This window comes from Macaca nemestrina, chromosome 14 (assembly GCF_043159975.1).
Source record: "Macaca nemestrina isolate mMacNem1 chromosome 14, mMacNem.hap1, whole genome shotgun sequence".
Classification (NCBI taxonomy): Eukaryota; Metazoa; Chordata; class Mammalia; order Primates; family Cercopithecidae; genus Macaca; species Macaca nemestrina.
In genome coordinates, this window is record NC_092138.1 from 85,024,132 (window position 1) to 85,050,764 (window position 26,633).

At 51.1% G+C, this 26,633-nt stretch overlaps 2 protein-coding genes across 7 annotated transcripts in view; one reads left to right on the plus strand and one right to left on the minus strand.

Annotated features, from left to right (window-relative positions):
• Positions 1–224: 224 nt before the first annotated feature.
• On the plus strand, positions 225–3,644 carry LOC105487077 (orosomucoid 1). Its single transcript, XM_011750375.2, has 6 exons — positions 225–385; positions 804–946; positions 1,144–1,214; positions 1,918–2,025; positions 2,180–2,283; positions 3,423–3,644. Exons 1-6 carry the CDS (start codon positions 272–274, stop codon positions 3,525–3,527), a joined length of 645 nt encoding a protein of 214 aa, XP_011748677.1. The 5' UTR covers positions 225–271; the 3' UTR covers positions 3,528–3,644.
• Positions 3,645–7,143: 3,499 nt separating this feature from the next.
• LOC105487078 (AT-hook transcription factor) overlaps positions 7,144–26,633 on the minus strand; it is a 60,460-nt gene continuing 40,970 nt past the window's right edge. For all 6 annotated transcript variants that reach the window (XM_011750380.3, XM_011750379.3, XM_011750378.3 and 3 more), the window contains 9 exons: positions 25,976–26,187; positions 21,304–21,466; positions 18,181–18,357; positions 17,129–17,244; positions 16,320–16,466; positions 14,230–14,325; positions 12,539–12,655; positions 12,064–12,256; positions 7,144–7,726 (listed from right to left, as the gene is read on the minus strand). In XM_011750380.3, the coding sequence (XP_011748682.2) occupies positions 7,474–7,726; positions 12,064–12,256; positions 12,539–12,655; positions 14,230–14,325; positions 16,320–16,466; positions 17,129–17,244; positions 18,181–18,357; positions 21,304–21,466; positions 25,976–26,187 (1,474 nt within the window). In that variant the 3' untranslated portion in view covers positions 7,144–7,473. The remainder of the gene's footprint in view (positions 7,727–12,063; positions 12,257–12,538; positions 12,656–14,229; positions 14,326–16,319; positions 16,467–17,128; positions 17,245–18,180; positions 18,358–21,303; positions 21,467–25,975; positions 26,188–26,633) is intronic.

Below are 26,633 nucleotides of genomic sequence, written 5' to 3' on the forward strand. Positions count from 1 at the left end.
CACCTTGGCCTTGGGCAGCCATACTCTAGGGCTTTTGTAACCTCTCCATGTCAGGAACTCAAATTAGACCTGGGTTTGGAGGCGGTACCCTCAGCTGGCCTTTGGCGGAAGGTTTTTGTGCAAGGCATTTCCCAAGTGCTGGCAGGATTGTGTCACAGACACAAAGCAAACTTTTGCTGGGCTCCAGGTGACCGCCCACAGTTTATTATAAAGGTGACTGCACCCTGCAGCCACCAGCACTGCCTGGCTCCAGGTACCTCCTGATCTCAGTATGGCGCTGTCCTGGGTTCTTACAGTCCTGAGCCTCCTACCTCTGCTGGAAGCCCAGATTCCATTGTGTGCCAACCTAGTACCGGTGCCCATCACCAACGCCACCCTGGACCGGGTGAGTGCCTGGGCTAGCCCTGCCCTGAGCACATGGGCAGCTACCTCCCTTCTCTGGGCTTCCCTTTCCCTGCTGGCTGTGGTCGGCCCCCCGCTCCTGGCTCTGCCCTTTTCTCTTCTGGGTCCCTGGGTGAAATTCTCACCAGCCCAGGGGACTCTGGAGGCACCCCCTGACTGCCTCCAAACTCAGAAGCCTCACTGCAGAGTCCTTCACAGAGTATGGTTCTGTGCTGGGGCTGGAGGGGCTGCCTGGGGGACAATGACTGATCTTCGGGGAGAGCTCCTGCATGTCCACTGCCCATCAGGGGCCTCATCTCCCCATTTGCAAAATCAGGGAGAGATCTGCCTGAGTCTCTTCCCGGCTGACAGTCAAAAATTCAGCATCAAGCCGCCATCACCAGCTTCCACCTTGTCCCCAGATCTCTGGCAAGTGGTTTTATATTGCATCGGCCTTTCGAAACGAGGAGTACAATAAGTCGATTCACGAGATCCAAGCAACCTTCTTTTACTTTACCCCCAACAAGACAGAGGACACGATCTTTCTCAGAGAGTACCAGACCCGGTGAGAGCCCCCATTCCAACACACCCCCATCTCAGCTTCTGGCTGGAAGACCCTCTTCCTGGCCTTGGCCTTCCCATGGGTGGAACCGGGAGGGCTGGCTTTAATCTCCACCGGACTCTTGCCCCTGGACTGTGATGGGCGATTGGCCACTTCTCAATAATCTTCCTGTTTTCCTCCTGCCTTCTGTTTGGCTTTAGACAGAACCAGTGCGTCTATAACACCAGCTACCTGAATGTCCAGCGGGAAAATGGGACCATCTCCAGATACGGTGAGGGCCAGTCCTCAGGCGGCAGGGTTCACCATGGGAACAGGGCAGGCCAGCATAAGGTGGGGGCTGGATATAGAGCCCTGGAGGCTTTGGGCACAGAGAAATAACCACTAACATTTTTTGAGCTCTTACAACATCCTCAGAAACAACTCTAACAGGACAGTACGAGAATCAGATGAGGAAACAGAAGAACAGAGACCTCAAATAGTTTCCCAGAGGTCACACAGCTTATAATTAGAACTAGAATTGGAACTCCAGGCTGGCTTCAGACCTGCCTCTCTCCCATGCCCTCTTTAAGATCCCTTGGAAACCAAGGGTGGAAGCCTGTATGTTGGAGAGGTGGTGCCTTCAACTATGTCCCCCATCACCTCAGAGATGGCACATAGCAGGGAGCTGGTGGAGCTGAACTGACACCATTTAGCAGCCCAAGCCTCCTCTCTGGGCCTCATTTTCCTCATCTGTAAAATGGGGAGAAAGGCCCTGACAGCCATGGTCTGTGTGAGGCTCCTGAGATCCCATGTACAAAACGTGCTTGGCGTGGAGCCGGGCATGCAGCATGGACTGGGCACACGGTGGTCCAAAGAAGCCCCGGGCCTTCACTGATGGGCTGTGTGGTCCTGGACACACCTAGGTACCTCACCTGTAGGACAGGCACCATTGTGCCATCCCATGTTCTCACCCAGAGGCTCTTTTTCCCTTCCAGAGGGAGGCCAAGAGCATTTCGCTCACCTGCTGATCCTCAGGGACATGAAGACCTTCATGCTGGCTTTCGAAGTGAACGATGAGAAGAATTGGGGGGTGTCTGTCTATGGTAGGCATGCTTCGCAGTCCCAAGCTCATGCCCCACTCAGGCCTCACGCCCCATTCACCCACCCCTGGGGCTCGGCCCCCAGAACCCCAGCCCTCCCTGGCCTCTCGCCCAGACCCCATCATATCCCCAGTCAGTCTCCTTGCTCCCCCTGCAGCTGACAAGCCAGAGACGACCGAGGAGCAACTGGGTGAGTTCTACGAAGCTCTCGACTGCTTGCGCATTCCCAGGTCAGACGTCGTGTACACCGATCAGAAAAAGGTAAACGCAAGGGATTGGGCAGTGCCCGCCTTGTCCGTGGCCCAACTTGGGCAGCCCCAGAGGCCCAGAGCGGGAGAGCTGCCAGGCAAGGCTGCACAGCTACGCAGCTCTTCTGCCTTTAGGCAGCTGCCTCACTGTAGGGACAGCTGAGCTCTACCGAGGCCCAGGGGTGGTGGATGAGAGTCCTGGAGGGAGAAGTCCCTGTGAAACCAGGGAGGACCTCAAAGCTAACAGGAGGGAACAGCGTGAGCCAAGGGGTTGGGGGATTGACAACTGGAGAGGATGCAGTGCGGGGAGTTACCACCTACAAAAGCCTCCCAAACCCCAGGCTTTCATCTCACCTCCACTCCCTGCTCATTTTTAATACCCGTGCAGTGGGGAATTGATACCATGGTTTTCAATGTCACCCACACTGCAGCACGGCCACAGTCACCATCCCGATTTTTGCTCCAAATGAGAATTACTGTATCGTGAGCTCCTTAACACTTTTCTTTAAACCTGTGTTCGGAAGACTTGTCTTGGAGTGGCCCGTGCCCTAATATCTGTGAAGTCACAGCGCCGATGAGCTCGTTCCCATTTTTAAAATACATACATGCAGCATTTTCATGACTATTCAAAGAAAAACAATTCCATCCATTTGCCACCAGAAATGACCACCAGTGGTGTGAACTAGTGCCCCAGCCCCAGCCCCAGCCCCAGGATCCTGGGAGAGGGCATATGAACAGAACCACTGCAGTCAGCTCACCTGATGCACAGCCTGGTTCCCGCACTGTCCGGCTAGGGAGCCTCGAATGGGTCCCACGGCCATCCTGAGCCTCAGTTACATCATCTGCATAGTAGTGGCGGTGGTGAGGAATTCAGAAGCTGCAGCATAAGGGCCCGGCAGGTCCTAAGTGCTCAGTAAACGTCTGTGGTTCTTAAGGATCTGAGCTCCCATTTCAGAGGCAAATAAGCTGAGGCTCAGAGACAGAAATGACCTGCCAAAGATCACCCAGCTTGGAAGTGGCAGTGCCAGGGTTGGAGCCCTGGTTGAACTGGTTCCACAGGCCAGAGCGCATTCTGCCCTCTCCCTGGAAGGCCTCCCATCCTTTCCCTGTCCCTCTGCTTCCCCCTCACCCCAACTGCCCGCTGCCTTCTAGGATAAGTGTGAGCCACTGGAGAGGCAGCACGAGAAGGAGAAGAAACAGGAGGAGGGGGAGAGGCAGCACGAGAAGGAGAAGAAACAGGAGGAGGGGGAATCCTAGAAGGACACAGCCTTGGATCAGGACAGAGACTTGGGGGCCATCCTGCCCCTCCAACCTGACATATGTACCTCAGCTTTTTCCCTCATTTGCATCAATAAAGCTTCTGTGTTTGGAACAGCTAGGTTGTTAGTCACTTCATTCATTCATTCTGAAGCCTGCCCTGAGTTGAACCCTGGCCGGGCACTGGATAAGACACTGTCCCTGGTGGGAAGAGCCTCACATGTGCCAGGATGGATGATGACAGGCACCGAGTGCTGTGGGAACCCGGCACTGTGGGAAGACGCTGGCTTCTGCAGACGTCTGGGAAGGCCTCCTGGAAGGGGCACATGAACCAATCGAGAAAGGTGAGGAGCATAACACAACCTGCTGCTCCTGTGTACAATGTGTGATGATCAAATCAGGGTCATGAACATTTCATTTCCACCACCTCAAATGTTTACCATTTCTTTGTGTTGGGAACATTCAATATCACACCGTTCCCCATAAATACGTACATTATGTGTCCATTTAAAATAATACAAGCAAACAAATGTGAATTTCTAAACTGAGACTAGGGTAAGGCCTTCCTCCTACTAGCAAGATTGTAATAAAACTTCAACTACTCATTTAAAAAAAAAAAAAAAAACCCTTTCTGTTTCTGCTGCAAGCAAGGAAATGAGAGGATGCATTCGAGTAACCTTGAGGCACAAGACTCGGAACAGGAGTGGAGGTGTGAAATGGTTTGGCTCTGTGTCCCCACCCCAAATCTCACATGGAATTTTCAGCCCCATGTGTTGGAGGTGGGTCCTGGTGGGAGGTGATTACATCATGGGAGTGGCTTCTAATGGTTTAGCCCCATCCCCTGAGTGCTGTTTCTCAGGAGATCTGGTTGTTGAAAAGTGTGTAGCACCTCCCCCTTCGCTCTCTCTCTCCTGCTGTCTTGTGAAAAACGGACTTGCTTCCTCTTTGCCTTCCACCATGATTGTAAGTTTCCTGAGGCCTCCCAGCCATGCTTCCTGTTAAGCCTGCAGAACTGTGAGTCAATTAAGCCTCTTTTTAAAATAAACTACCAAGTCTCAGGTATTTCTTTATAGCAATGTGAGAACAGACTAATACAAGGTGGATCAGGTGGGGAGAGTTCAGGCATGTGGTGCCCATCACAAGGACCTTATTCCAGTATTACCATGGCCATGTGGGGAGGCATGTTGGGGGTCAAGGCTGCAGGCAGGAAGGCCTGAGTGAAGGCTGCTGTGGGCATCCATGCAAGAGGTAGTTGCCTGGGCCAGGGAAGGGCTGGGGTGATGCAGAGGGCTTGGGGCCCAGGCCAGAGGGGCTGGGTGTCTCCATGGACGTGTCCTCAGGGTGCTCACCTGGGAGACACAGAAGAAGGAGACAACACATAAGGGTGAGGCTGGTCCCTGAAAATCAGCTGACATGTTGCAAATATGGAGCCATGAGGTGGAGCCAAGCTGGAGGCATGGCTCACTCAGTGGTACAAGCCTCGAAGGGCCGGCCTCACCCAGACCTGGGTGATCGTGATTGACAGCCTCTTGTTACATGAGGGAAGCAGCACCCCTCCTGTGGCAGAAAAATTGGGCCTGAGTTGTTTGAGTAATTCCATGTGTGCAGCTGTCTACACCATCCCAGGTGACAGGAGGACCATGAGCCTGAGTCCCTGATGCCCCGGGGTCTAGTCCTGTGTCCTCAGGCACCACTCCCCTTTGTACCTCCTATCCTAACAGCCAAGCTCCACAGGGCCAAGACTATGGCACCCTTTGCTCAGCACTCAAACCACTGCTGTGCCCACAGCACGGAGGCTGGGGACACCGACCTGATGTCCTCAGAAGGCAAGGGGACAGAACAGCCTCTGGGGCCCCACAATGGCCTGGAACTGAAGGCTCAACACCTACAAGAAGTTTTTCCATTTCAGTTTTACTATTAGTGAGACACCATTTTAAACCCTACTGAGGAGGATCTGCTGCAAATTAAAACAGAAATGAGTCGTGGTGGGCAGGGCAGGGAGAAGCAAGGGAGACGAGAAGTGGGGAAGGTAGAAGAAAAAGCCACATGAAGAAGAAACAGGAGGTCAAGAGAAAAAGAATCATGGAGGTACAGGAAGCAAAAAACACACAACAAAGAATGTGGACTTTGGAGTCAAACTAATGAGTTCAAACACAGGCTCTCTCCCAAACCAGTTTGGGCAGATGGCCCAGTGGAACCTCACTCTCATCAGTAAAAGTGGGGCAGAGTGAGGGTCTGGAGGGTTAGCGCATGGACTGTGTGAAGCAGGACATGCCCAGGGCTTAGCACAGGGATCAGGGTCCAGCAGCTGCTCCCTCAATGGCAGCTGCTGTTCGCTATTGAAAGGAGCACTGGAAGTCCGGGCACCGCGGCTCACGCCTGTAATCCCAGCACTTTGGGAGGCTGAGGTGGGCAGATGACCTGAGGTTGGGAGTTCAAGATCAGCCTGACCAACATGGAGAAACCCTGTCTCTACTAAAAATACAAAATTAGCCGGACGTGGTGGTGCGTGCCTGTAATCCCAGCTACTCAGGAAGCTGAGGCAAGAGAATCGCTTGAACCCAGGAGGCAGAGGTTGCAGTGAGCTGAGATTCCGCCACTGTACTCCAGCCTGGGCAACCAGAGTGAAACTCCGTCTCAAAAAAATAAAAAAAAATTAAAAAAAAAGAAAGAAAGAGAGAAAGGAGCACTGGAGTGTCCAGGTGCATGCTCTTGTAGACAGCAACTTGCTGTGTGCCTCGCTTACATCTCCGGCCTCAGTCAAAAGGGACTTGGTTAGGTAGCCCCACGTCAAAGCCCTCTGCAGTTGAAAGATTTGTGGTTCTGAGATAGGCAAAGGGGGAAAACTGGAGAAACAGAAGCCACCAGAGGGAGGCAGGCAGAGCACCCAACAGCTCCCCTGGGAAAGGGCTTGTCTGGGCTTCAAATTTTCCACCCCATGAACTTGACTTTAGAAGGCAAAAGTTTAATGACACACAGCGGAGACACGGATGGCTTTGGGTATTTTTTTTTTTTTTTTGTCTTCTTTTCTTTTTTTAAGATCAATATTCATTCTTCATTTGCCCTTGTAACGAAAATAGATTTTTAAATGCCTCAAATATACAAACATCATTGATGCACACACATTCCAGAAATGCAGAGGTATGCGCTGCCACGGGGTGGGGGTGCGGGAGGCGGCCTGGCCTCGTGGCCACAGACCGTGCCCCAGCCCGGGCCTGGCAGGTAGCTGGCCACCGATAAATGCCACTGGGATCCTAGGAGAAGCTGGGGACCGTGTGTGAGGTACTGAAGGGGACCGCGGTGGATGGCATCCTGGGCACTTTGTAGCTTGTCTCCACCCCAGCAGGTCTGTGGGAAAGGCCTCTGCTGCCATAGAGAAGCTGGACACGTGTCACCCTGGGGCCCTGACATCCTAAAATGCCCCGCTGACTGCCAGTCACTAGGAGAAAGGTCTCCGGCTGTGCCCTTCCCAGAGATGCTTGCCCCAGAGTGACTGGTCACAGGTGGGGGACGGGGTTGCTCCAGAAACCGTAGGCCTTTCCTTTCTTGTCTGGCCCCCTAAGGAGGAACCAAGATCAGGAAAACTCCCCTGTTTAAAAAAATATCTGTCCATCTGTATGCAAAATACCTATTATTAGCGGGAGGTGGACACATGCAGGACCAGGAGAGACTGCCCGAGGCTCCGCCTGGGCCGAAGGAGGCCTCGCTCACAGCACCTCTGTGAGGGGACTGGTGCTCCTGGGAAGTCACTTCTCTTGGTGACCGAACTGACACCCCCTCCACTTGGAAAGCACAGGGACTGAGCAGGTGGGGCCCGTGCTGGAGGGAGACCCTCCTGGTGAGGAACCATGCGGGCTTTCTGGGCCTCAGCAGCTCCAGCCCACTCCTGGCCTGGCAGGCCACCTGCTCACCCGCCCACTCATCTGTCTCTGGGCCCCCAGTGAAGTCAGAAGAGGCAGGAGCCCCGCAGGCTGTGAGCCTGGCGCAGGTCGGCCGACAGTGAGCTTCTCATCTGCCTGGTGGTGGAGCGGACGCTCTCAGCAGCCTGCACGGCCCGGCTCAGGGCCTTGTTGAGCTCCTCTAGGTCACCCAGGTCGAGCTGGATGGAGTGCCGGTGTCTCCGGGCTGGTGGGGGAGAGGCTGTGGGGGGCCACTCGGCGGCTGGTTGGGCTGAGGTAGGTCCTGCGGGCGCATAGTACCTGAGGAGAGAAGTGAGTGGGCTCGTTACACATAGGGAGGGCTGGGGACAAGCCAAGGAGCACTGCGTGTGGGGTTAACCCCCTGCTAAATCCCAGCTGGGCCACTGGCTCCGACTCTCTGGGTCTCAATTTCTTTACCTCTAAAATGAGAGTAATGAGCACACATCCAGGGATTTCTTAGAAAGATGAAGGAAGATAACAACACGAGTGTCTGACCCAGAACAGGTGTTCAAGGACAGGAAGTTCAATCTACCTGTTCATGTGATTTACTGCCCATCTAGTACATGCCAGCCAGTGTGCCAGGCTCTGGAGTTACAGTGGGACAAGAAAACATGGACTCCTGCAACTTTCTTGGAGCCGGATGTTGGGAAGGCCAGAATCACTCCAGGCCTGACAGCAAAACCCCCTCATTGGAGAATATCTGGGGGTTCCATTTGCCAAGCATGGGGTGCTGGATAAAGGCAATAATTAATAACAATAATAATAATAGGGATTCTGCAGGAGTGGGAGGGTCTGGCCCCATGTCCTGGGAAGTGGGTAGAAGGGCATCCTTCCTAGCCCAGTCCTACAGGAATGTGAGGTGCTGTTTAAAAGTGCTGCGGGAATGGGCTGAGAAGCCCATTGAGATGAAGCACGGATTTCCCTAAGAGGTGACAATGGCATCCATCAGGGCCACTAAGTTTAGGGTTCAAGGAAACCAGCAGTGGCCAAGAGGGGGGTGTGGCCTCAGCCCTGTTGAATAAAGGGTATGTGTGGTAGAGGAGGGAGATAAAGAAGCATGGGCCTAAATCAGGAATAAGTTTAGGAGGATGTAGCAGAGTCATTCATTGGCATCTTGTTTGGCACACTGGAAACTCTGGCTTTATTCCTGAGCCCCCACTTTCTAACTTGCATTATTATACAGTGTGTAAAAACAGATGATCCAAACAGACATCTCTCCAAAGGAGATACTCAAGTGGACAATACATACATGAAAAGATGCACATCCTTAGCCATCAGGAAATGCAAAGTGAAACCACTGTGCACCCCCTAAGCTAGCTAACATCAAAAAGGACAGATAGCAACAAGTGTTGACAAGGATGTGGAGAAAATGGAACCCTCAGCACTGCTGGTGGGAATGCAAACAGTGGTGCCACTGTGGAAAACAGTCTGGCAGTTCCTCCAACAGTTAAACCCAGTGCCTAGCCCAGGGCTGGCATCCTCATCTTTGGTACCCATGTACCAGTTGGTGCCTTTATCTTTATTTTACAGGTGAGCAAAGTGGAGCTCAGAGAAGCTAAGTGATTCAGGAGGCAGTAGAATGAGCTGGCCTTAGCAGCTCAGGCCCTGGAGTCCTGCCCCAAATCCCGGTCATTCTGTTGTGCTAGCCATGGGACTCTCTGGACAAGCTAAGTCACTTTGCAAGGCCTCTGTTTTCCCACCTAAAACAACCACAGTTAGCAACCTCTCAGCTTAGAGCCAATGGAAAATTCAGGTAAAAAGCCTGGCACTGCCTAAGTCACTTTGCAAGGCTTCTGTTTTCCCACCTAAAACGACCACAGTTAGCAACCTCTCAGCTTACAGCTGATGGAAAATCCGGGTAAAAAGCCTGGCACTGCCTGGCTCCGGTAAGTGCTCCATGAACGTGAGCTCCTAAGACCCAGGGCCAGACAGCTGGAAGGGGCAGCCATGGGTTCACACCTAGGCCCGACTCTCCTCACGTATCTAATGTGTGCTAACTGGCAAGCAGCAGATGCTGATAAAATAATCTGAACTGAATGAACGGGCTTCTTGGATCCCATAAACAGCAGCCTGCCCTCCCTCCTCTAGGGACTGTCTGGTGTAAGTAACTACAGAGGCTCCTCAAATTACGATGGGGGTATGCCCCTATAAACCCGCTGTAACGTCGAAAAATCATAAATCGAACCATTGTAAAAGTAGGGACTGTCTGGGCTGGGTTTTCACACACCCCACCTCCTGTTAATTTGATGACCAACTTGGCCTGAAAGTTACCCAAAACTCTCCCTAGGGCCAACGCTGAAAAAGTCCCTCTGGGCTGCAAAGCCTCGGCTGCAGGGGCTATGGGGCGGCTGCCCAGCAGGGGGCAGCACAGGCCCACTCCACTTTCCAAACTACACTGGTCTCAACCACCGGCCGTTCAGTCCTGCTGACTAGCAAGCAGCTGAAGAAACTTCAGGGTGTCACCAGCGCAAATTCTAGCAGCATTAGAAGCACCATCATTATTGGCCAACTTCTATGTACTATGGGCTCTCCATGCATTACTTCATTCAATCCTCACCATAACAACCCATTTCGCGGAGAAGGAAACTGAGGCATAGGTATAACCCACCCATCCTGACTTGGAAACAGCAACCTGGTGAGTTCTGCCCACAGGCCTGAGCCTGGAAGAACGTGGAACGGGGCCTCAGGAGAAGTAAAGACTCCATGGCTACCATGGGGTCACCAAATTCCGGGCAAAACCTTTCCCGACTAATGAGTTGAAACACTAGCAGGCGCTTTCACCGTGTCTGCTGGAGGTCTCAGCATGCAACATTGGTTCTCATCTTTGCTGGAGCGGAAGATTCCTTAACGACTTGCACAGACTCAGCTGAGAGGGCAGCAAGAAAGCAAATTTACAGACCGGGCGCGGTGGCTCACACTTGTAATGCCAGTGCTTTGGGAGGCCAAGGCGGGCAGATCACCTGAGGCCAGGAGGTCAAGACCAGCCTGGCCAACATGGTGAAAACCAGTCTCTACCAAAAATACCAAAAAAATTAGCCGGGTGTGGTGGCGCACTCCTGTAGTCCCAGCTACTTGAGAGGGGGAGGCATGAGAATAGCTTGAATCTCGGAGGTGGGGGTTGTAGTGAGCCGAGATGGCGCCACTGCACTCCAGCCTGGTTGACAAAGCCAGACCCTTCCTCAGAAAATACATACAAATAAAGAATTTTTTAAAGCACACGTATAGGCCTGGTTCCCGAATAGAGGACCAGGGTTGGATGGTGCCTTGCACCCCTGCTCCACCGAGCACCAGCCCTCACAGCGACTCAGGCCCCACTGCCCACACACCCAGGCTTCTGGCAACACAGCCACTGAAGATACCCAGTCCCAATCGACTCATTTCCCAGCAGGGGAAGCAGGCAGGGAAGTAGCTGCTGACAGCTGAGACGAGACAGGTTTCCTACTTCTGGGGACTGGGCTTCTGTGCCCTGCACACTCCTATCATGTTGAACTCACTTTTACTCCTTTTTCTTCCTGCTAGTGACAACACTGAGCAACAGCAACATTCTCTGTGATGGCGAAGCTACTGTTTGCTCAGCAGTGAGCACGTGCCCACACGGCACCATAAACTCCACATACATCTCATTGGGTTCCTGCCATGTGCCGCACTTTATCCTCACGCACAGGATTAAGTACGTGGTTGAGACTCTTCCCCCATTTAACAGATGAGGAAGCTGAGGCTCTGAGAGGAAGTTCGTTTGCCAAGGCCACAGTACTACTAGGGGGTAGATGGGACTCCACCGTAGCTCTGGCCAACTCCAAACCCATGGCACTTCTGTCTTAGCTGCCCTGCCTCTCCTGGCTTGACTGATGTTATACCCAGAATCTGCGCAAAAAGTCCTATAATATATCCGATCAGGACTCCTCAAGGAAGTCCAGGTCATCAAAAACAAGAACGTCTGAGAAACTGTCACAGCTGAGGGGAGCCTAAGGAGGCATGACAATCGCACACCGTGTGGGATCATGGATGGGATTCAGGAATAGAGAAAGGACTTTGGAGGAAAACGGCCTGAAGAAACTATGGACCTCAGTTACCAACAATGTGTGGATATTGCTTCACTGATGTGGCCAGTGTGCCAGATTAACGTAAGATATTCATAATAGGGGAAACTGTGTGTGCGGGAGTGAGGAGGATCGTGGGAATCTCTCTCGACTATCTGCTCTATTTCCCTATAAATCTAAAACTGTCCTAAAAAATAAAGTCTATATTTTTAAGAACCCCAGTGCTCATCACTTACTTGCTGAGAAAACCCATAAGGAAAATGGAAGATGGTTAGGATTCTCAGTCTCCACAAAGTTATAAGCTCCCAGAGGGCAGGGCCCTCTTGCTAGCCCCCTTCACTGCTGGGTCCCAGGGCCGAGCACTCTCCTTGGTACGTGGGTTTGTTGAGTGACTATTTGAGTGTTGCCTTTGTTGAGTGACTACATGAGTGCTGGGCTCCTACTGAAAGTTATCCACGCAGGGATAAAACACAGGAGGAGTACACTGCATCTCAGCTGCCCCACACAGGTCTGAAGGCTAACATATTCAGTGATCTACACAAAGAGGCTGGGAAAGTCAGAATGAAAGGCTCTTACACAGCGGCAGGTGGATAAGGCATGATGGGAACCGAGGAGATGTAGGCAAAGGCCGGAGGGGCTGGTGCTGGGGGCGCTGTCGCCAGATACCACAGTCCGGGGGGCGGGCGTGGCGACGACCCCGCCTGCTTGCTCCTCTGCTTGGGGCTGGGAGTTGAAGGTGCTTTTCTCCTCTTGGTGGCCTTCTCTGCCCCTATCAGGGAGGGAACAGCACAGAGACAGAGTCTGACCACTTGGGCAGATCCAGCCATGGATGGAGGGTCCACCCAGCCCTTCCCCTATGAGAGCTGGACAGGCCCTACCCTGTAAGACTCCATGCTGGGCAGGTCTCTCTTTGGGAAACAAATCCTCTGCCCCCGTTGCTCTGTCCCAGACTGGGAGAACAGCTGCCCCAGTTAAACTCACGCAGGTCTAATAACCCTGGTCAAGGAGAGCTGAGGGCCTGGCTAAGACAAGAAGTAGTGTTTGTCCCTACCAGAGGTGGCTGAGCCTGGACCATCTGCCTCTGGGGGAGAACCAACTCGACCACACAGGGGACACTGAAGGGTATCAGCGGGAGGCGGTCCCAGTGGGTCCCCTGTGGCAGCACCACCTAGAAGAGGAGGAAGAGATGTCAGGGGAGGATTACGTCTAAATCATCAGATCGGGAGCCCCCACACGGGCCTTCTGCAGCACTGAGCTCTCCTCGGGACCCACTGCAGAGGAGACAAGCCGCCTCCGTCTGGGTGATGGCACTGACAACCACCACGACAGTGAGAGCAAGCATTTAATGAGCCAGGCCCTCTGCTAAGAGCCTTCCTGCATTATTTTATCAAATCCAACAAGCCACTGGGCTAGCCACTGTCCTCACTCCCCCACTTTACAGATGGGGAAATTAAGGCTCCAAGACGTCAAGTAATTGGCCAAGGCCTCAGAGCTGGGAAGCAGTGGTCCTTGGATCCTAAGCCCGGGCTCTCCCAAATGCAGCCCACCCCCCACCCCCACCCCCAGTGAAACAGACCCATTCTCCACGAGAGAGTGACCCAGAACAGTCCCCCAGGGAACCAGGGGGGTCAGTAGAGGCAAAAGGGAGCAGGCGGAGAGAGGGAGCCATTGTTCTCTTCCCACTCAGATCCCCAATGCCACACCTGGGTGAGTTCCAAGGCTGATGTGTTTCTCTTTCAGGCCTCGGCTAAAACCACCACTCCCTCTGGGAAGCCCTCCCACCCACCCAGGCAGAGTCAGGCAGCCCCCAGCCCCACTCGTGCTCCCTTACCCCAGCTCTGGTCACTCTGCTTTGTCATGTGTTCCTTGGGGACAGGGCCCAGGGCCACATAAGGGTAAGTGATGTGTGAATGAATGAATGAATGCATGAACGGAGAGGCCTGTCAGGACTCTAACACTAGCATAGGCAGAGCATAGCAGTGAAGAGGTGGGACTCTGGAGTCACAAAGACCTGGGTTCAAATCCTGTTTCTACCACTTGTAAGCTGTGTGCCCTTGGGCAAGTTACTTAACCTCTCTGCGCCTTGGTGTCCTTGCCTATAAAATAGATGTAACAGTACTGCAGTACTTAGTTCATAGAACTGCGAGGATTAATGTATGCAAAACCCTTAACATGATACCCTCTATACAGAGGGACTTAATAAATAGCTCATTATCATCAGTTATTATCATCACAATTGCTTGAAAAGTCCTAGAGACCATCTTTTCCAATCCTTTGATTATAGATGTGGTGATTGAGGCACAGAGAAGTCAAGGAACTGACCTAAAGTCACACAGCAAGTAAGTGGCAGAACTGGGACTGGAACCCATTGCCTGGATTCTCGGACTGCTGCTCTCTCTGCCACTCCTCCCTGTGGGTTTGGGGGAAAGTATGAGGGGTGAAGGGAGGATGGAGGGAAGAATAAGATATAATCACTGATGCCAGGCCCCCTGCTGCCTGGAGCCCACCTATCAGGACCCTTCGGGAACTTCTTAAATCAAGGAGGGTGGCCTCAGGCAGCAGCACCTGGAGCAACAGATGTGATGGCAGGACACCCAGAAAAATCCTGGGTGCTGCTGGTCTGTCCCTATAACCCACTGCTAAGTTCAGGGCAGGCCAGATCTTGTCAAGTACACACTCCCCTGAGGGCAAGACGCTGCAGCCACGGCTGCCTGGGCGAGTTTTCCAGGTACCATTCCTTACCCACATCCTGGGTCCTAATGGGCCGGCAGTGGGGACAGGAGACTGTGCCATTGCCTTTTGGGACCGCCTTAGGGGACCGAACATGGTATTCGTGGCCTGGGGAAAGAAACCAGAACTGTCAGTATCAGCCCTCTGGATGCACGCAAAATTGAGGGGGATTCTGGAATAACGATCTCCTCTTCCTCCAGATGGTTTTAATAGTCTCTGTCTCTCTCTCTCACGTGTGCATACGTTGAGTGTGCACACACACGTGTAAAATATGTACATATGTAAGTATGACACACATACACACATATACATCATCATACATTTTTGTGTCTGTTTACTGTAAGCTTTTTCCAGACTCCTACTCTGTTTCATCTCAGATCCTAGAACCAGCTGACATCCAGTAGCAACCAACACACCCAGGCTAAGTCAGGATTTGAAAGCAGGCCAGGAAGAAATGATAAGCAAAGCAACAATAAGAAATGAACAAGTGATGCTATTCCCTACACCCCGACTTGCTGGTTTGGATCTGAATGGCTCAGGCACCGGGTCAGTGGCATTTTCTCCTCATGCTCTGAGTGGCTGTAACATGGGGATAAACATAGCGCCCATTTCACAGGCTTGTTGGGAGGACTGAATGGGGCCATATCCGTGTCGTGCTCCGCCCAGTGCCTGGCAGCTGTAAAGCACTTGATGTTATTAGAAAGCTGGATGGACTGTGGCTTCCTCACTCATCCCTGAGTTTCTTCTGGATGACACCTGAAGCCACTGTGGAGAGGTCTCATCATCTCATTTCCCTCCTGTGCTGTTCTGGCTTTGTGTATGTGGCACTGAGGTGATTGCTCTTATTTTCCCAATGCAACGGATGAGGAATCTGAGGGTCAGAGAGGCTCAGAGCCATTTTCTGAGAGACTGACTTCACAGTCTTTGATCTTGACTTCTACACTCTCTTCCTCTCATTGTGTTGGAAGCATTTCTCCAGGTTGAGCTCACTTTTAAGGGTTGAGATTACTTTTAAAGGCTGCACAAAACCTCATCCAATGATATCATCTCTTTCCTTTTGCTAGGAAGTCCACAGAGATTGGGCAGTGAGCTTGGAGGTGCTCCTGCTACTCTCACTTCTAACTCCTTGGCCTCTGTCGACTCCCTCATTACGCTCCATGGAGCAGACATGTGCCTCTGGCCTCTTGCCTTGTCCCCAGAATCTGAGGTCAGCAGCCCTCCCTCCTCTGCAAGGTGTCTGTGAGAGACACTGCCTTTACTATAATTACCTACTGGTTATCATCTTCTCTCCTACACAGTCAGATTCATGAAGGTGAGAACCATATATATATATATTTTTTTTTTTCAGATGGAGTCTCACTGTCACCCAGGCTGGAGTGGAGTGGCACAATCTCAGCTCACTGCAACCTCTGCCTCCTGGGTTCAAGCGATTCTTGTGCCTCAGCCTCCCAAATAGCTGGGATTACTGGCACGTGCCACCACGCCAGCTAATTTTTTTGTATTTTTAGTAGAAACGGGGTTTCGTCACATTGGCCAGGCTGGTCTTGAACTACTGATCTCAGGTGGTCCTCCCACCTTGGCCTTCCAAAGTGCTGGGATTAGAGGTGCGAGCCACCACGCCCGATCCATATTTTTTTGTTAATGTTAAGCACTTGAAATGCTACCATGTGTCATCTCAAGTCTTTACTCTGTGCCAGGTCCTACTTCCTGAGACACAGGGGCCCTGTGGAAATGAGAACCTGAAGGAAGCCAGGTGCAAATGGCACATCCAATTCAGTGTCCACCCTATACGTTCGGAGCCGGAAAAGAGCAGGTGATCAGAATCTCTAGGATTGACCAGCTGAACAGGCGTCCCAGAACCCAGCATGGGCCCTGGCAAAGGGGAGACATCAGAAAGTGTTTGCTGAATGAATGGATGAATGAATGAATGAACAAGTGCACCGAGATTCATGGAGGCAATGCTTCCCGGTTTTCATCTCACGGAACAAATAGAAAATGATATGTGAATGGCCCACTGGGTATATGGAAAAGGCTTCTCATAACAGAGGAGACCCCCCTGACGCCAGGGGCTGCACCCATCCCGGCCCTCCCTCCTGACCTACCTGTGTACTGGCCCCGGAAGGTGACCCTGTCTGGCCATCCAGCACTGCCCACCCCTCTCTTTCCATCCCGAGCTGCCTGTGGACTGTCCTTGGTGGTCTTGCTCTTCTCAGAGAACAGTGGCGGGGAGGGCAGCTCAGATTCTGAACCTGAGGTGGAAAAAGTGGGACATCAGAGGGGGCAAGGCAGGGGGGGGTCACACAGCTCAAGGAGTGGGTATACCATGAGTTTAGGCTCTGGGGCAAATGCCTGGGTTTTAATCCCCAATCTCCCCCTTAGGAGTAACAGCTGGCATTTCCAGAACCCTGCTCCCGTGCCAAGCGCTACTCTAGACGCTGTGTGTGTGCCGTGTTGGGCATCTTCACAGCAATCCCACGAGGTGGACATTGTTATAACTACATGGTGAGCTGTCCCTTTAACTGCTCAGAGCAGGTAAACAACTCGGCCAAGGACAAGTGGAGGGGAGCTCGGTTGATCCCGGCTACTGACTCCAGAGCCCTGATCCTTTAGCACGTCCCCTGCGCTCACTGGGCTTCGGCGCCCTTATCTGTGAAATGTGGATAATATGACCATCTTGCAGTGGAGGTTAAGCAAGATGGCAGCTACAAAGTCCTTACAGACACCCTACACACAGTAGGTGTGCAGGACATTAGAAGTGCACTGTGCTGCACAGCACCGTAATATCCTAAAACAGATGCACAAAAACCCTTCTCCAAGTTTCCTTGAATGCTGTTGCTGTGGTCTCTGACCACTGAGCCAAAATACTCAGACTGTGGCCTCCAGAAATCAGCCTTGGCAGGTGGTCACTTACTCAGGGACAGTCGGGGCACCTCCCGAGGCACTGAGGAAGATCGGGCTCGCTGCCTTCCTGCAGGGACAATCTGCTCTTCACCTCTAGGCTCACCAGGCAATCTCTCTGTGGATTTACTAGCAAAAGGAAAGAGAGATGATGTCACTGGATGCGGTTTTGTGCGGCCTTTAAAGGTGATTTGTGAGAAGCTCAACCTGGAGAAATGCTTCTAACACGATGGAAGGAAGAGAGTAAAGAAGTCGGAAGTCAGTTTCACAGAAAATGGCTCTGAGCCTCTCTGACTCTCAGTTTCCTCATCTGTCAAGTGGGGATAATAAGAGCAATTACCTCAGAGGGTTATAAAAAGATAAATGAGAAAATGTTCAGATAAAACCCTTCATCAAGTGCCCTCCCATAGAAACACTCAAAAGAAGCCAGCTGATTTTATGTCATTGTCATAAATGAACCAACACCGAATTAGTAGGTGAGAGGGTAGGCATCCTGGCAATGTGTTCTAACTCTTTGATTGGGTGGTGGGTCCAGGGATATTAATTGTATTATTCTTTAGTATTATTATTATTATTTTGAGACAGTCTCTTTCTGTTGCCTAGGCTGCAGTGAGGTGGCACGATCTCAGCTCACTGCAACCTCTGCCTCCCAGGTTCAAGTAATTCTCCTACCTCAGCCTCCTGAGTAGCTGGGGTTATGGGCACGCACCACCACGCCCGGCTAATTTTTGTATTTTTAGTAGAGATGGGGTTTCACCATGTTGGTCAGGCTGGTCTCGAACTCCTGAACTTGTGATCTGCCCGCCTCGGCCTCCCAAAGTGCTGGGATTACAGGCGTGAGCCACTGCGCCCGGCCTATTCTTTATTATTAACATAAAGGTTTATATTCTTTTGTGCATCAAATACTGCACAGTGAACAAATTCTACAGTGAATGAATGAATGAGTGAGTGAGAGAGGGATGTGGCAGTGCCTGAGTCCATATGTCTGGGGAGAGCCAGAGGCCAGCCAAGACTATCCTCTGTAGCTGCCACCAGGACAGAGGTGAGAGTTTTGAGGTCACCCACCTGCCATAATGGGAGCCCCAGGTGGCTGGGGAGTCCGCTGGTCGGCCGCGGGTCCGGGCGGGGCGGTCAAAGACAGACGCTGGGCATGCTGGGCTGCCCTGGGGTGGCCGGTGCAGGCTGTCCTCCAGCCGCAGACGGAGCCGGGACACCTCTTCTTGCAGCTCACGGATGGCCTGGCTGGGGTTGAAGTGGAGACAGAAACAAAGAACAGAGGCATGAGGAACAGAGCTGCAGCCACCCCAGAGTATGCCAGGATGTGGCAGCCTTTGTCCCTTCCCAGCAGGCACACGGTCTAGCTCTGCTGTCAAATGATTCTAGAACTTTCCTGTGCAACACTTTTCTTGCTACACAACTTGACACCTTTCTGAGTTCATGTCCCTGTGCATTCAGTGAACAAAACAGAACCTTTCTTTGAAGTTTTCCCTTCCTAACACACGGAGTCTGAGTAGCTGCTCAAAACACCAGTGACAAATTCTCAAGGTGGAGATGAGGATGCAGCATAGAGAGGGCCTTAGCTACAGTTCAGCCATAAAATACCAACCTTCACTCTCTGTCCAGGCCCAGCTCCTCTCCCTACCACCGGGCAAGCCCATCTCTCCAGGCCTGGCAGAAGATGCTTGTCCACCGTCTCCCCATACAGACATTGAGCTGCCAGCGGACAAGAAGGAAGCGGGCTTCCTGTCTTATAACCCCTGAGGCCCTGCACCTCGTGGGCACTCAGGAAACAGTACTGCAGTGGATCTGGGCTTTGAGACAGAGCAGAATAAAGCGCTCTGTGTGGAGAGCGGACAGGGTGACACCTTGATGCTTCCTAGCACCACCTGAACCAAGAGGGCTGACTGAGGCAGCTGGAAGCTGTCTGCAAGGCTATCTGCAAGGCTGAAGTAAATCCTGGTGAAACCCCCGATGTAGTCCAACCTCCAGCCACCAGCATTGAGAGAGTAAATCCTGTTTGCGTTTCTCTGCAATCAGTCCCTGCATCTCCAGGGTCTCGTTTTGTGGGCATTGCTGGCACTGCGGCAGACAATTCCACACAGACACCCCTCCCCACAAGACCCCCTCAACCACAGAGCAGCGTTAGAGCCTGGGCTCAGCAAGGCCACCCTCCAGGCTGATGCAGCCTCAACATCTATTCCTTGGTCTGGCTTCCGGGGTGGGAATTCCCATCGGGGCCATTCTTGCCTGGTGGCCCCTAGACTTGTGGGTGAGTGTCTCCTGGTGCCGCCTCCAGCAGACATGAGCGCTCAGACGAGTGTGTCAGAAGCAGTGGAGGCCTCTTCCTGGCTGTGCCCCAGCGTGGAGTGTGTGTGTCTGAGGGCAGCGGGTTCCCTTGGTAATCCCCAGGGAGACGCTTGCTGGTGTTTCTGAGGCAAAGCCATGAGGGCAAGGGTGGGCGGTGGCTACTGGAGAGTGACATCTCCCCTCCCCCAGTTAACTCCTGAAAGGGAGAGCTCTGGCTCCCAGTCAGAAGGCACTAAATACTTACAAGGCCAGGGGCGTGAGTCAACCACTTGGGTATCTCAGTCTCCCTGATGGAACGCTTTAGTTTCTTACTGGCACTTAACATTCATCTTTCTCTGCAAAGTTACTCCCCTGCCTCTGCACATGGCATCAGCATCCACCTGACTGGCCAGACAGAAATCTGAGTCACTCTAGACCCTCTCCTTCCCTGAACACCCCTGAAGTTACTCAGTTACCAAGTCTCACGGGCCCAACTTCCAAAATACCTCTTTCCAAATGAATCCCTTCTTCCCCTCTGTAGGGGCCCTCCCCGAGAACCCAGGCCCCATCATCTCCTCCTGGATGAGGCAGCCTTCTCAGCAGTCTCTTGGCCTCTGTTCTCACCCTGCTGGTGGCCAGAGAACCCTAAAACATAAACCTGCCTAGGCTACGTCCCTGCTTGAAATCCCCTTCCCTGTCCTCTCAGCCTTTGTGCACTCACGGAACATGCAGTGAACGTCTCCCCTTATCCACGGCCTTCAGGCCCTGTAGGATCTCCCACAGGTCTCTCCCATCTACCCCTCTCTTCCTTTACTGCTCAACACCCCACCCCCTCACACTAGAGGATCTGGCCGACTGTTTAGCAACTCCAAGGTGATGGGCACTCTCTCACCTCTAGGCCTTTGCACATGCCATTCCCTCCGCTGAAGATACTCTTCTCTCTCTCTTCCTTCTGATGTCTGCTGAGATACCACTTCCTCCCGGAAGCCCTCTCTGAAGCCTCTAACTGGACTAGATGCTCCTTCCCTATGCTCCCACAGTCCTTTAGTCCTCTGCCATCACCATACTTATCACAATGGGGGGGCACCACTGCCTGTTTCTTTGTATGTTCATCTTACAAGATGGTAAGCCTTACGAGGCCTAGGATAGAGTCTAGTCCACTATTGTATTCCCAAGTCCTGGCATACCCTACAGAAACAAGCCTCTAATTCCTCCACTGATGTCAGAGGAGTCTGCAGGGGTAGACTTACTAAACTCAGACAAGGAAGCCAAACGCCAGCAGCTGGATACAACTTTGCATGTAGGCAACATGACAGCCTCATGACTGTTCGAGCCAAAGAAGCCTTGGCTGGGCCACCGCCGAGCAGTCTCCCCAGCGCATCCCGGGACAGACACCCCCTCCAGCAAGGGCATGTGAGGGATCATTGGCCAAAAGCAACTAAGGGGAGATGTGAGAGAACTGACCAAGCGATTTTACCATTTCTGTTCAGCCAAGGAAGTGGAACTTTCTTAGTAGAAAAATGCACACGAACCAGAAAAAAAAAAAAGAAAAGAAAAACTCAGAAGGCAGTAGCTTCTTGGTCCATACAATCAATGGGCAAATTGCAGAAAAGATACCCCTGGAAAGGACAGGCTTGTCTTGGAAGGGAGATGATAGGGAGAGAGGGGAGAAGCTGCAGCACCAGAAAGGTGAATCTTTAGGTCATTTTCCACTGGCTGGAGAAGTGTCCTCGATGTCTGGATCAATGAGGTCCCACAGAAACGCTGGGAGCTGGGAGCCTGGTCCCAGAACCACTACCTGTGTGAGCTGGGCAGGTCTCCACCTCCACCCCCTAACACATCGCATCATGCTCCCATCTGTATGATGAGCTTGAATTCCCAGGATCCAAGTGTCTAACTTACTCTCGCCCTGCTCTGGTGAGCAGGAAGTTGGGGATGGTCTCTGTTGGTCCACGGGGCAGAGGGGCAGTGGCAGTGGCGGGAGTTGGGGGTGGGCTGATTGTCTTGCTGGGAAGGAGCTGTTCAGAAATCCGTTTGTGCCCCTCAAACTCTGAGCCAGGAACCGCTAGGGAGGCAGAGAGAGAACCCAAAGTGAGTTTAAGCAGAGAGAACTTCCAAGCTCACACCTGTGCAGGTGGAATGATGGAAGTGAAGAGACGGTGCCCAGTTCAAGGTCACAAAGGAAGCTCCTGATGAGGCCAGTGACCCACACTGACCTCCAAACCAGATCTAGATTTTGCTGGGAGTGTGGGGTGCTGAGCTAGGCCTGCCCCGCTGTTTCTAACCAGAACCCCTCCTCCCACCCACCATGACACCATCCAAGTCTTCAGGAACTTCCTCTGCAAAGAATTAACCGCTTCTTCACTTGGTTCGCCCAAGACTTGATCACCTTCTCACCGTGTTGTTGTGGGGCTGGCTTCAGAGCCTCCTCTGAAATTACAGTCACCTCTTTCCATGTATGCATGTTTCTGGGGAGAGCATTAATAACTTTTAATGAATCTCCCGTAGGGATGGGTGGCCAAAGGTTAAAAACCACTAATCCAGCCCCTGCATTAAAAGCAATGAATGGCCAGACATGGTGGCTCATGCCTGTAATCCCAGCACTCTAGGAGGCTGAGATGGGAGGATTGCTTGAGCCCAGAAGTTCGAGTCTAGCCTAGGTAATACAGAAAGACCCCATCTTTGCAAAAAAAAATTATATATATAAAAAAATTAGCTGGATGTGGAGGTACATCCCCTTGGACCCAGCTACCTGGGAAGCTGAAGCAGGAGGATCGCTTGAGCCGGGGAGGTCAAGGCTGCAGCGAGCCATGATGGGGCCACTGCACTGCAGCCTGGGTGACAGAGCAAGACCCTGTCTCAAAAACAATAAATAAATAAATAAAAAATAAAAGCATTCAAACCCTTGGAATACTACTCAGCAATATATAAAGGAGCTAAATATTAATACACAAAATAATCTAGATAAATCTCCAGAGAATTATGCCGAGTAAAAAGCCAATCCCAAAAGGTTACATAGTATATGATTCTATTTATAGAATATTCTTGAAATGATAAAATTATAGAAATGGAGAACAGATTAGTGCTTACCAGGGGTTAAGGACAGGCTGGGGGCAGGAGGGAAGTGAGTATGCCTATGAAAGGGCAGCATGAGGCTCTTTGTGGTGATGGAACGTTCTGTATCTTGACTGCATCAGTGTCAACATCTGGCTGTGACACTGTACTTTGCAAGATATTATCACTGGGGGAAACTGAGTAAAGGCACATGGGATCTCTGTGTATTATTTCTTATAACTGCATGTGAATCTGCAATTATCTCCAAATAAAAAGTTTAATTAAAGGCCGGGCGTGGTGGTTCACACCGATAATTCTAGCACTTTGGGAGGCTGAGGTGGGCGGATCACTTGAGGTCAGGAGTTCGAGACCAGCCTGGCCAACATGGTGAAACCCTGTCTCTACTAAAAATACAAAAATTAGCTGGACGTGGTGGCACACACCTGTAAGTCCCAGTTACTCAGGAGGCTGAGGCTGGAGAATCACTCGAATCTGAGAGGAGGAGGTTGCAGTGAGCTGAGATTGCACCACTACACACCAGCCTGGGGAACATAGTAAGACTCCGTCTCAAAAAAAAAAAAAAGTTTAATTAAAAATGTTTTTAAAATAATGAACCAGCTGGGCGTGGTTGCTCATGCCTGTAATCCCAACACTTTGGGAGGCCGAGGCGGGCAGATCACAAAGTCAGGAGTTCAAGACCAGCCTAACACGATGAAACCGCATCTCCACTAAAAATACAAAAATTAGCCAGGCGTGGTGGTGCACACCTGTAATCCCAGCTTCTCAGGACGCTGAGGCAGGAGAATCCCTTGAACCCAAGAGGTGGACGTTGCAGTGAGCAGAGATTGCACCACTGCACTCTAGCCTGGACAACAGAGTGAGACTCTGTCTCAAAAAAAAAAAAAAAAAAAGGTGAACCTTTTAGGTAAAGCTAATCTGAGGTGTCAGAAGTCAGAACAGTGGTTATGTTTGGGGAGCAGGTAGTGACTGAAGGGGCCTTCAGTGGGGTTCTGGGGTTCAGATCATGTTGAGTTTCTTGGTCTCTGTTCACCTTGTAAAACCTCATCAATTTAAGTTCTTTTCAGTGTTTTTTAATTTCAGTAAATAATTCATGTGTATTTCTAAAAGTCAAAAGCTGAATCACATATAGATTTTATAGACATGGAAAGTGTTCATAACACAATTTAGTGAAAAAAGGAGGTTGCCAAATATTCACATATAAAATTATCTCATTTTTTTGTTTTTTTGGTGTGTTTTTTGAGACAGAGTTTCACTCTTCCGCTCAGGCTGAAGTGAAGTGGCACAATCTCAGCTCACTGCAACCTTCACCCCTGGGTTCAAGCCATTGTCCTGCCTCAGCCTCCTGAGTAGCTGGGATTATAGGTGCCCGCCACCACGCCTGGCTAATTTTTGTTTTAGTGGAGATGGGGTTTTGCCATGTTGGCCAGGCTGGTCTCAAACTCCTGACCTCAGGAGATTCACCCGCCTCAGCCTCCCAAAGTGTTAGGATTACAGGCATGAGCCACCGTGCCTGGCCTCGTTTCTGATTTAAGTATAGTCATGCATCACTTAATGTTGGGTATAAGTTCAGAGAAACACATTTCTAGTCCGTTTCGCCATGTCACAAACATCATAGATTACCCACACCTACTACGTATGTGGGGTAAATGGAATAGCCCATTACTTCCAGGCTACAAACCTCTACAACATTGCCTGCTGAATACTGTAGGTAACTGTAATACAATGGTATTTGTGTATCTAAACATAGAAAAGAGACCATAAAAATATGGTATAAAAGACTTTTTAAATGGTGCATCTGTAAAGGGTCCTTACCATGAATGGAGATCACAGGACTGGAAGCTGTTCTGGGTGAGTCAGTGAGTGAGTGGGGAGTGAATGTGAAGGCCTAGGGCATTACTGTACCCTGCTGTAGATTTTACAAACACCATATTCTTAGGCTAAATTTACATTTATAAAAAAGTTTTTCTTCAATAATTAATGAAGTTTAACTTACAGTAACATTTTTACTTTATAAGTTTTTGAATGGGTTTTTAATCTTTTGACGATGTCGTAATAACATTTAACTTAAAAATACATTGTAAAGTACAAAAATATTTTCTTGATATCCTTATAAGCTTTTTTCTATTTTTAACTTTTTTTAAAAAAACTTTTCTGTTAGAAACTAAGACACACACATACACACACACACACACACGTACTAGCCTAGGCCTACACCGGGGCCGGGCCATCAATATCCCTGTCTTCTACCTCCACGTCTTGTTCTTCAGGGGCAATAATGGCACCGTCATGTGTGATAACAATGCCTTCTTCTGGAATACCTCCCGAAGGACTACCTGAGGCTGTTTAATAGTTAACATTTTTAAAATAAGTAGAAGAAATACACTCTAAAATAATGATAAAAAGTATAGTAAATACATAATCCAATAACAGAGTCATTAGTTATCAAGTATTATGTACTGTACATAATGGTAGGTTTTGTACTGTACTTTTTTTTTTTTTTTAAGGCAGAGTCTTGCTCTGTCACCCAGGCTGGTGTGCTGTGGTGGTGCGATCTCGGCTCACTGAAACCTCTGCCTCGGCCTCCCAGGTTCAAGCGATTCCCATGCCTCAGCCTCCTGAGTAGCTGGGATTACAGGTGTTAAGCCACCACACTCGGCTAATTTTTGTATTTTTAATAGAGACAGGGTTTCATCATGTTGGCCACAGGTGACCCTGGCCTTAAGTGATCCTCCCACCTTGGCCTCCCCAAGTGCTGAGATTAAGGCATGAGCCACCATGCCCGGCCTGTACTGTACTTTTTTTTTGAGACAGAGTCTCACTCTGTTGCCCAGGCTGGAGTGCAATGGTTTGATCTCAGCTCACTGCAACCTCCACCTCCTGGGTTCAAGCAATTCTCCTGCCTCAGCCTCCCGAGTTGCTGGGATTACAGGCATCCACCACCACGCCTGGCTAACTTTTTGTATTTTTAGTAGAGATGGGGTTTCACCATGTTGGCCAGGCTGGTCTTGAACTCCGGACCTCAGGTGATCCGCCCGTCTCGGCCTCCCAAAGTGCTGGGATTACAGGCAGGAGCCGCCGCGCCTGGCCGGTACTGTACTTTGATATGACCAGCAGTGCGGTAGGTTTGTTTCCACCAGCATCGCCGCAAACGTGTGTGAAGTGTTGCCCTGCAATGACTGCAACATCACTACCAAAGGAATTTTTCAGCTCCATGAAAATCTTATGGGACCACTGCCATGCATGCTGTCTGTCACTGAACAAAACATGTAAATAACACACATTTACGTCGGCACAGAGAACAGCTCACAGGTTCTACATCAGCGCTGATGGTTTCCAGAGTATTTTTTTTCTTTTGTTCCCTTTTGTCCACCTTATCTGTAATTTCAAATTTCAGTACAATGAACCTGGCTAATATGTCATATCCTAAAGGGTTCTGCAAGTTTTTCTATTTGATTTTTCAATCCATGCAGTTCTGTCCAAGCCAGACTCCTGCACTCACCCATCTCAGCTGCCAATGTCCGCTCCAGGCTGAAGTTGGGTGCCCTCTGCCGGAGAGGCCCACTTGGGCTGGAGAGGTGCCTCTGTGCTCGGCTCCGGGGTGTGCTGGGCTCTGTGGCTCTTCTGGGGATCAGAGAACCCCTGGCCTTGGGGTAGGAAGCTCCCTCCCTGGGCACAGATGCAGCGAAGGGCTGGGCTAATGTTCCTGCTGTGCTGGGGGACCGTGGAGGAAGGGACACACGGAGGTCACACAGAGTGAGACACTCAGGCGGCGGCATCTGAGGCTCTCCACATGCTAACCCAATAAGCTCCCACCCTCTGCGACTTTGCATCTCAGGTGGTACAATATTTCCAAGGACACACACACATTGGATGTCCACTTCTTTATAAACTGTACACTGGCCAACCCAATATGCAAAATAATAAATCTCAATTTCTATGCAGAATACATAAAGAGAAATAGGATTTCTAATCCTTCCTTTGCATGCACCCTTGGGTTGCCATGTGGGCCTCCTGAAGGGCCTGCACCCAGCTTTGGAGGCTACATCCCTCCAACCTTCAACCCTGTCTCCTCCGCCTTCTCCCTTCCCTTTGGGTTCCATGTAGCCACCCTGAGTGCCCTTTGTCCTTGTCTTCTGTTCACCTCACAGTGCCCTCCC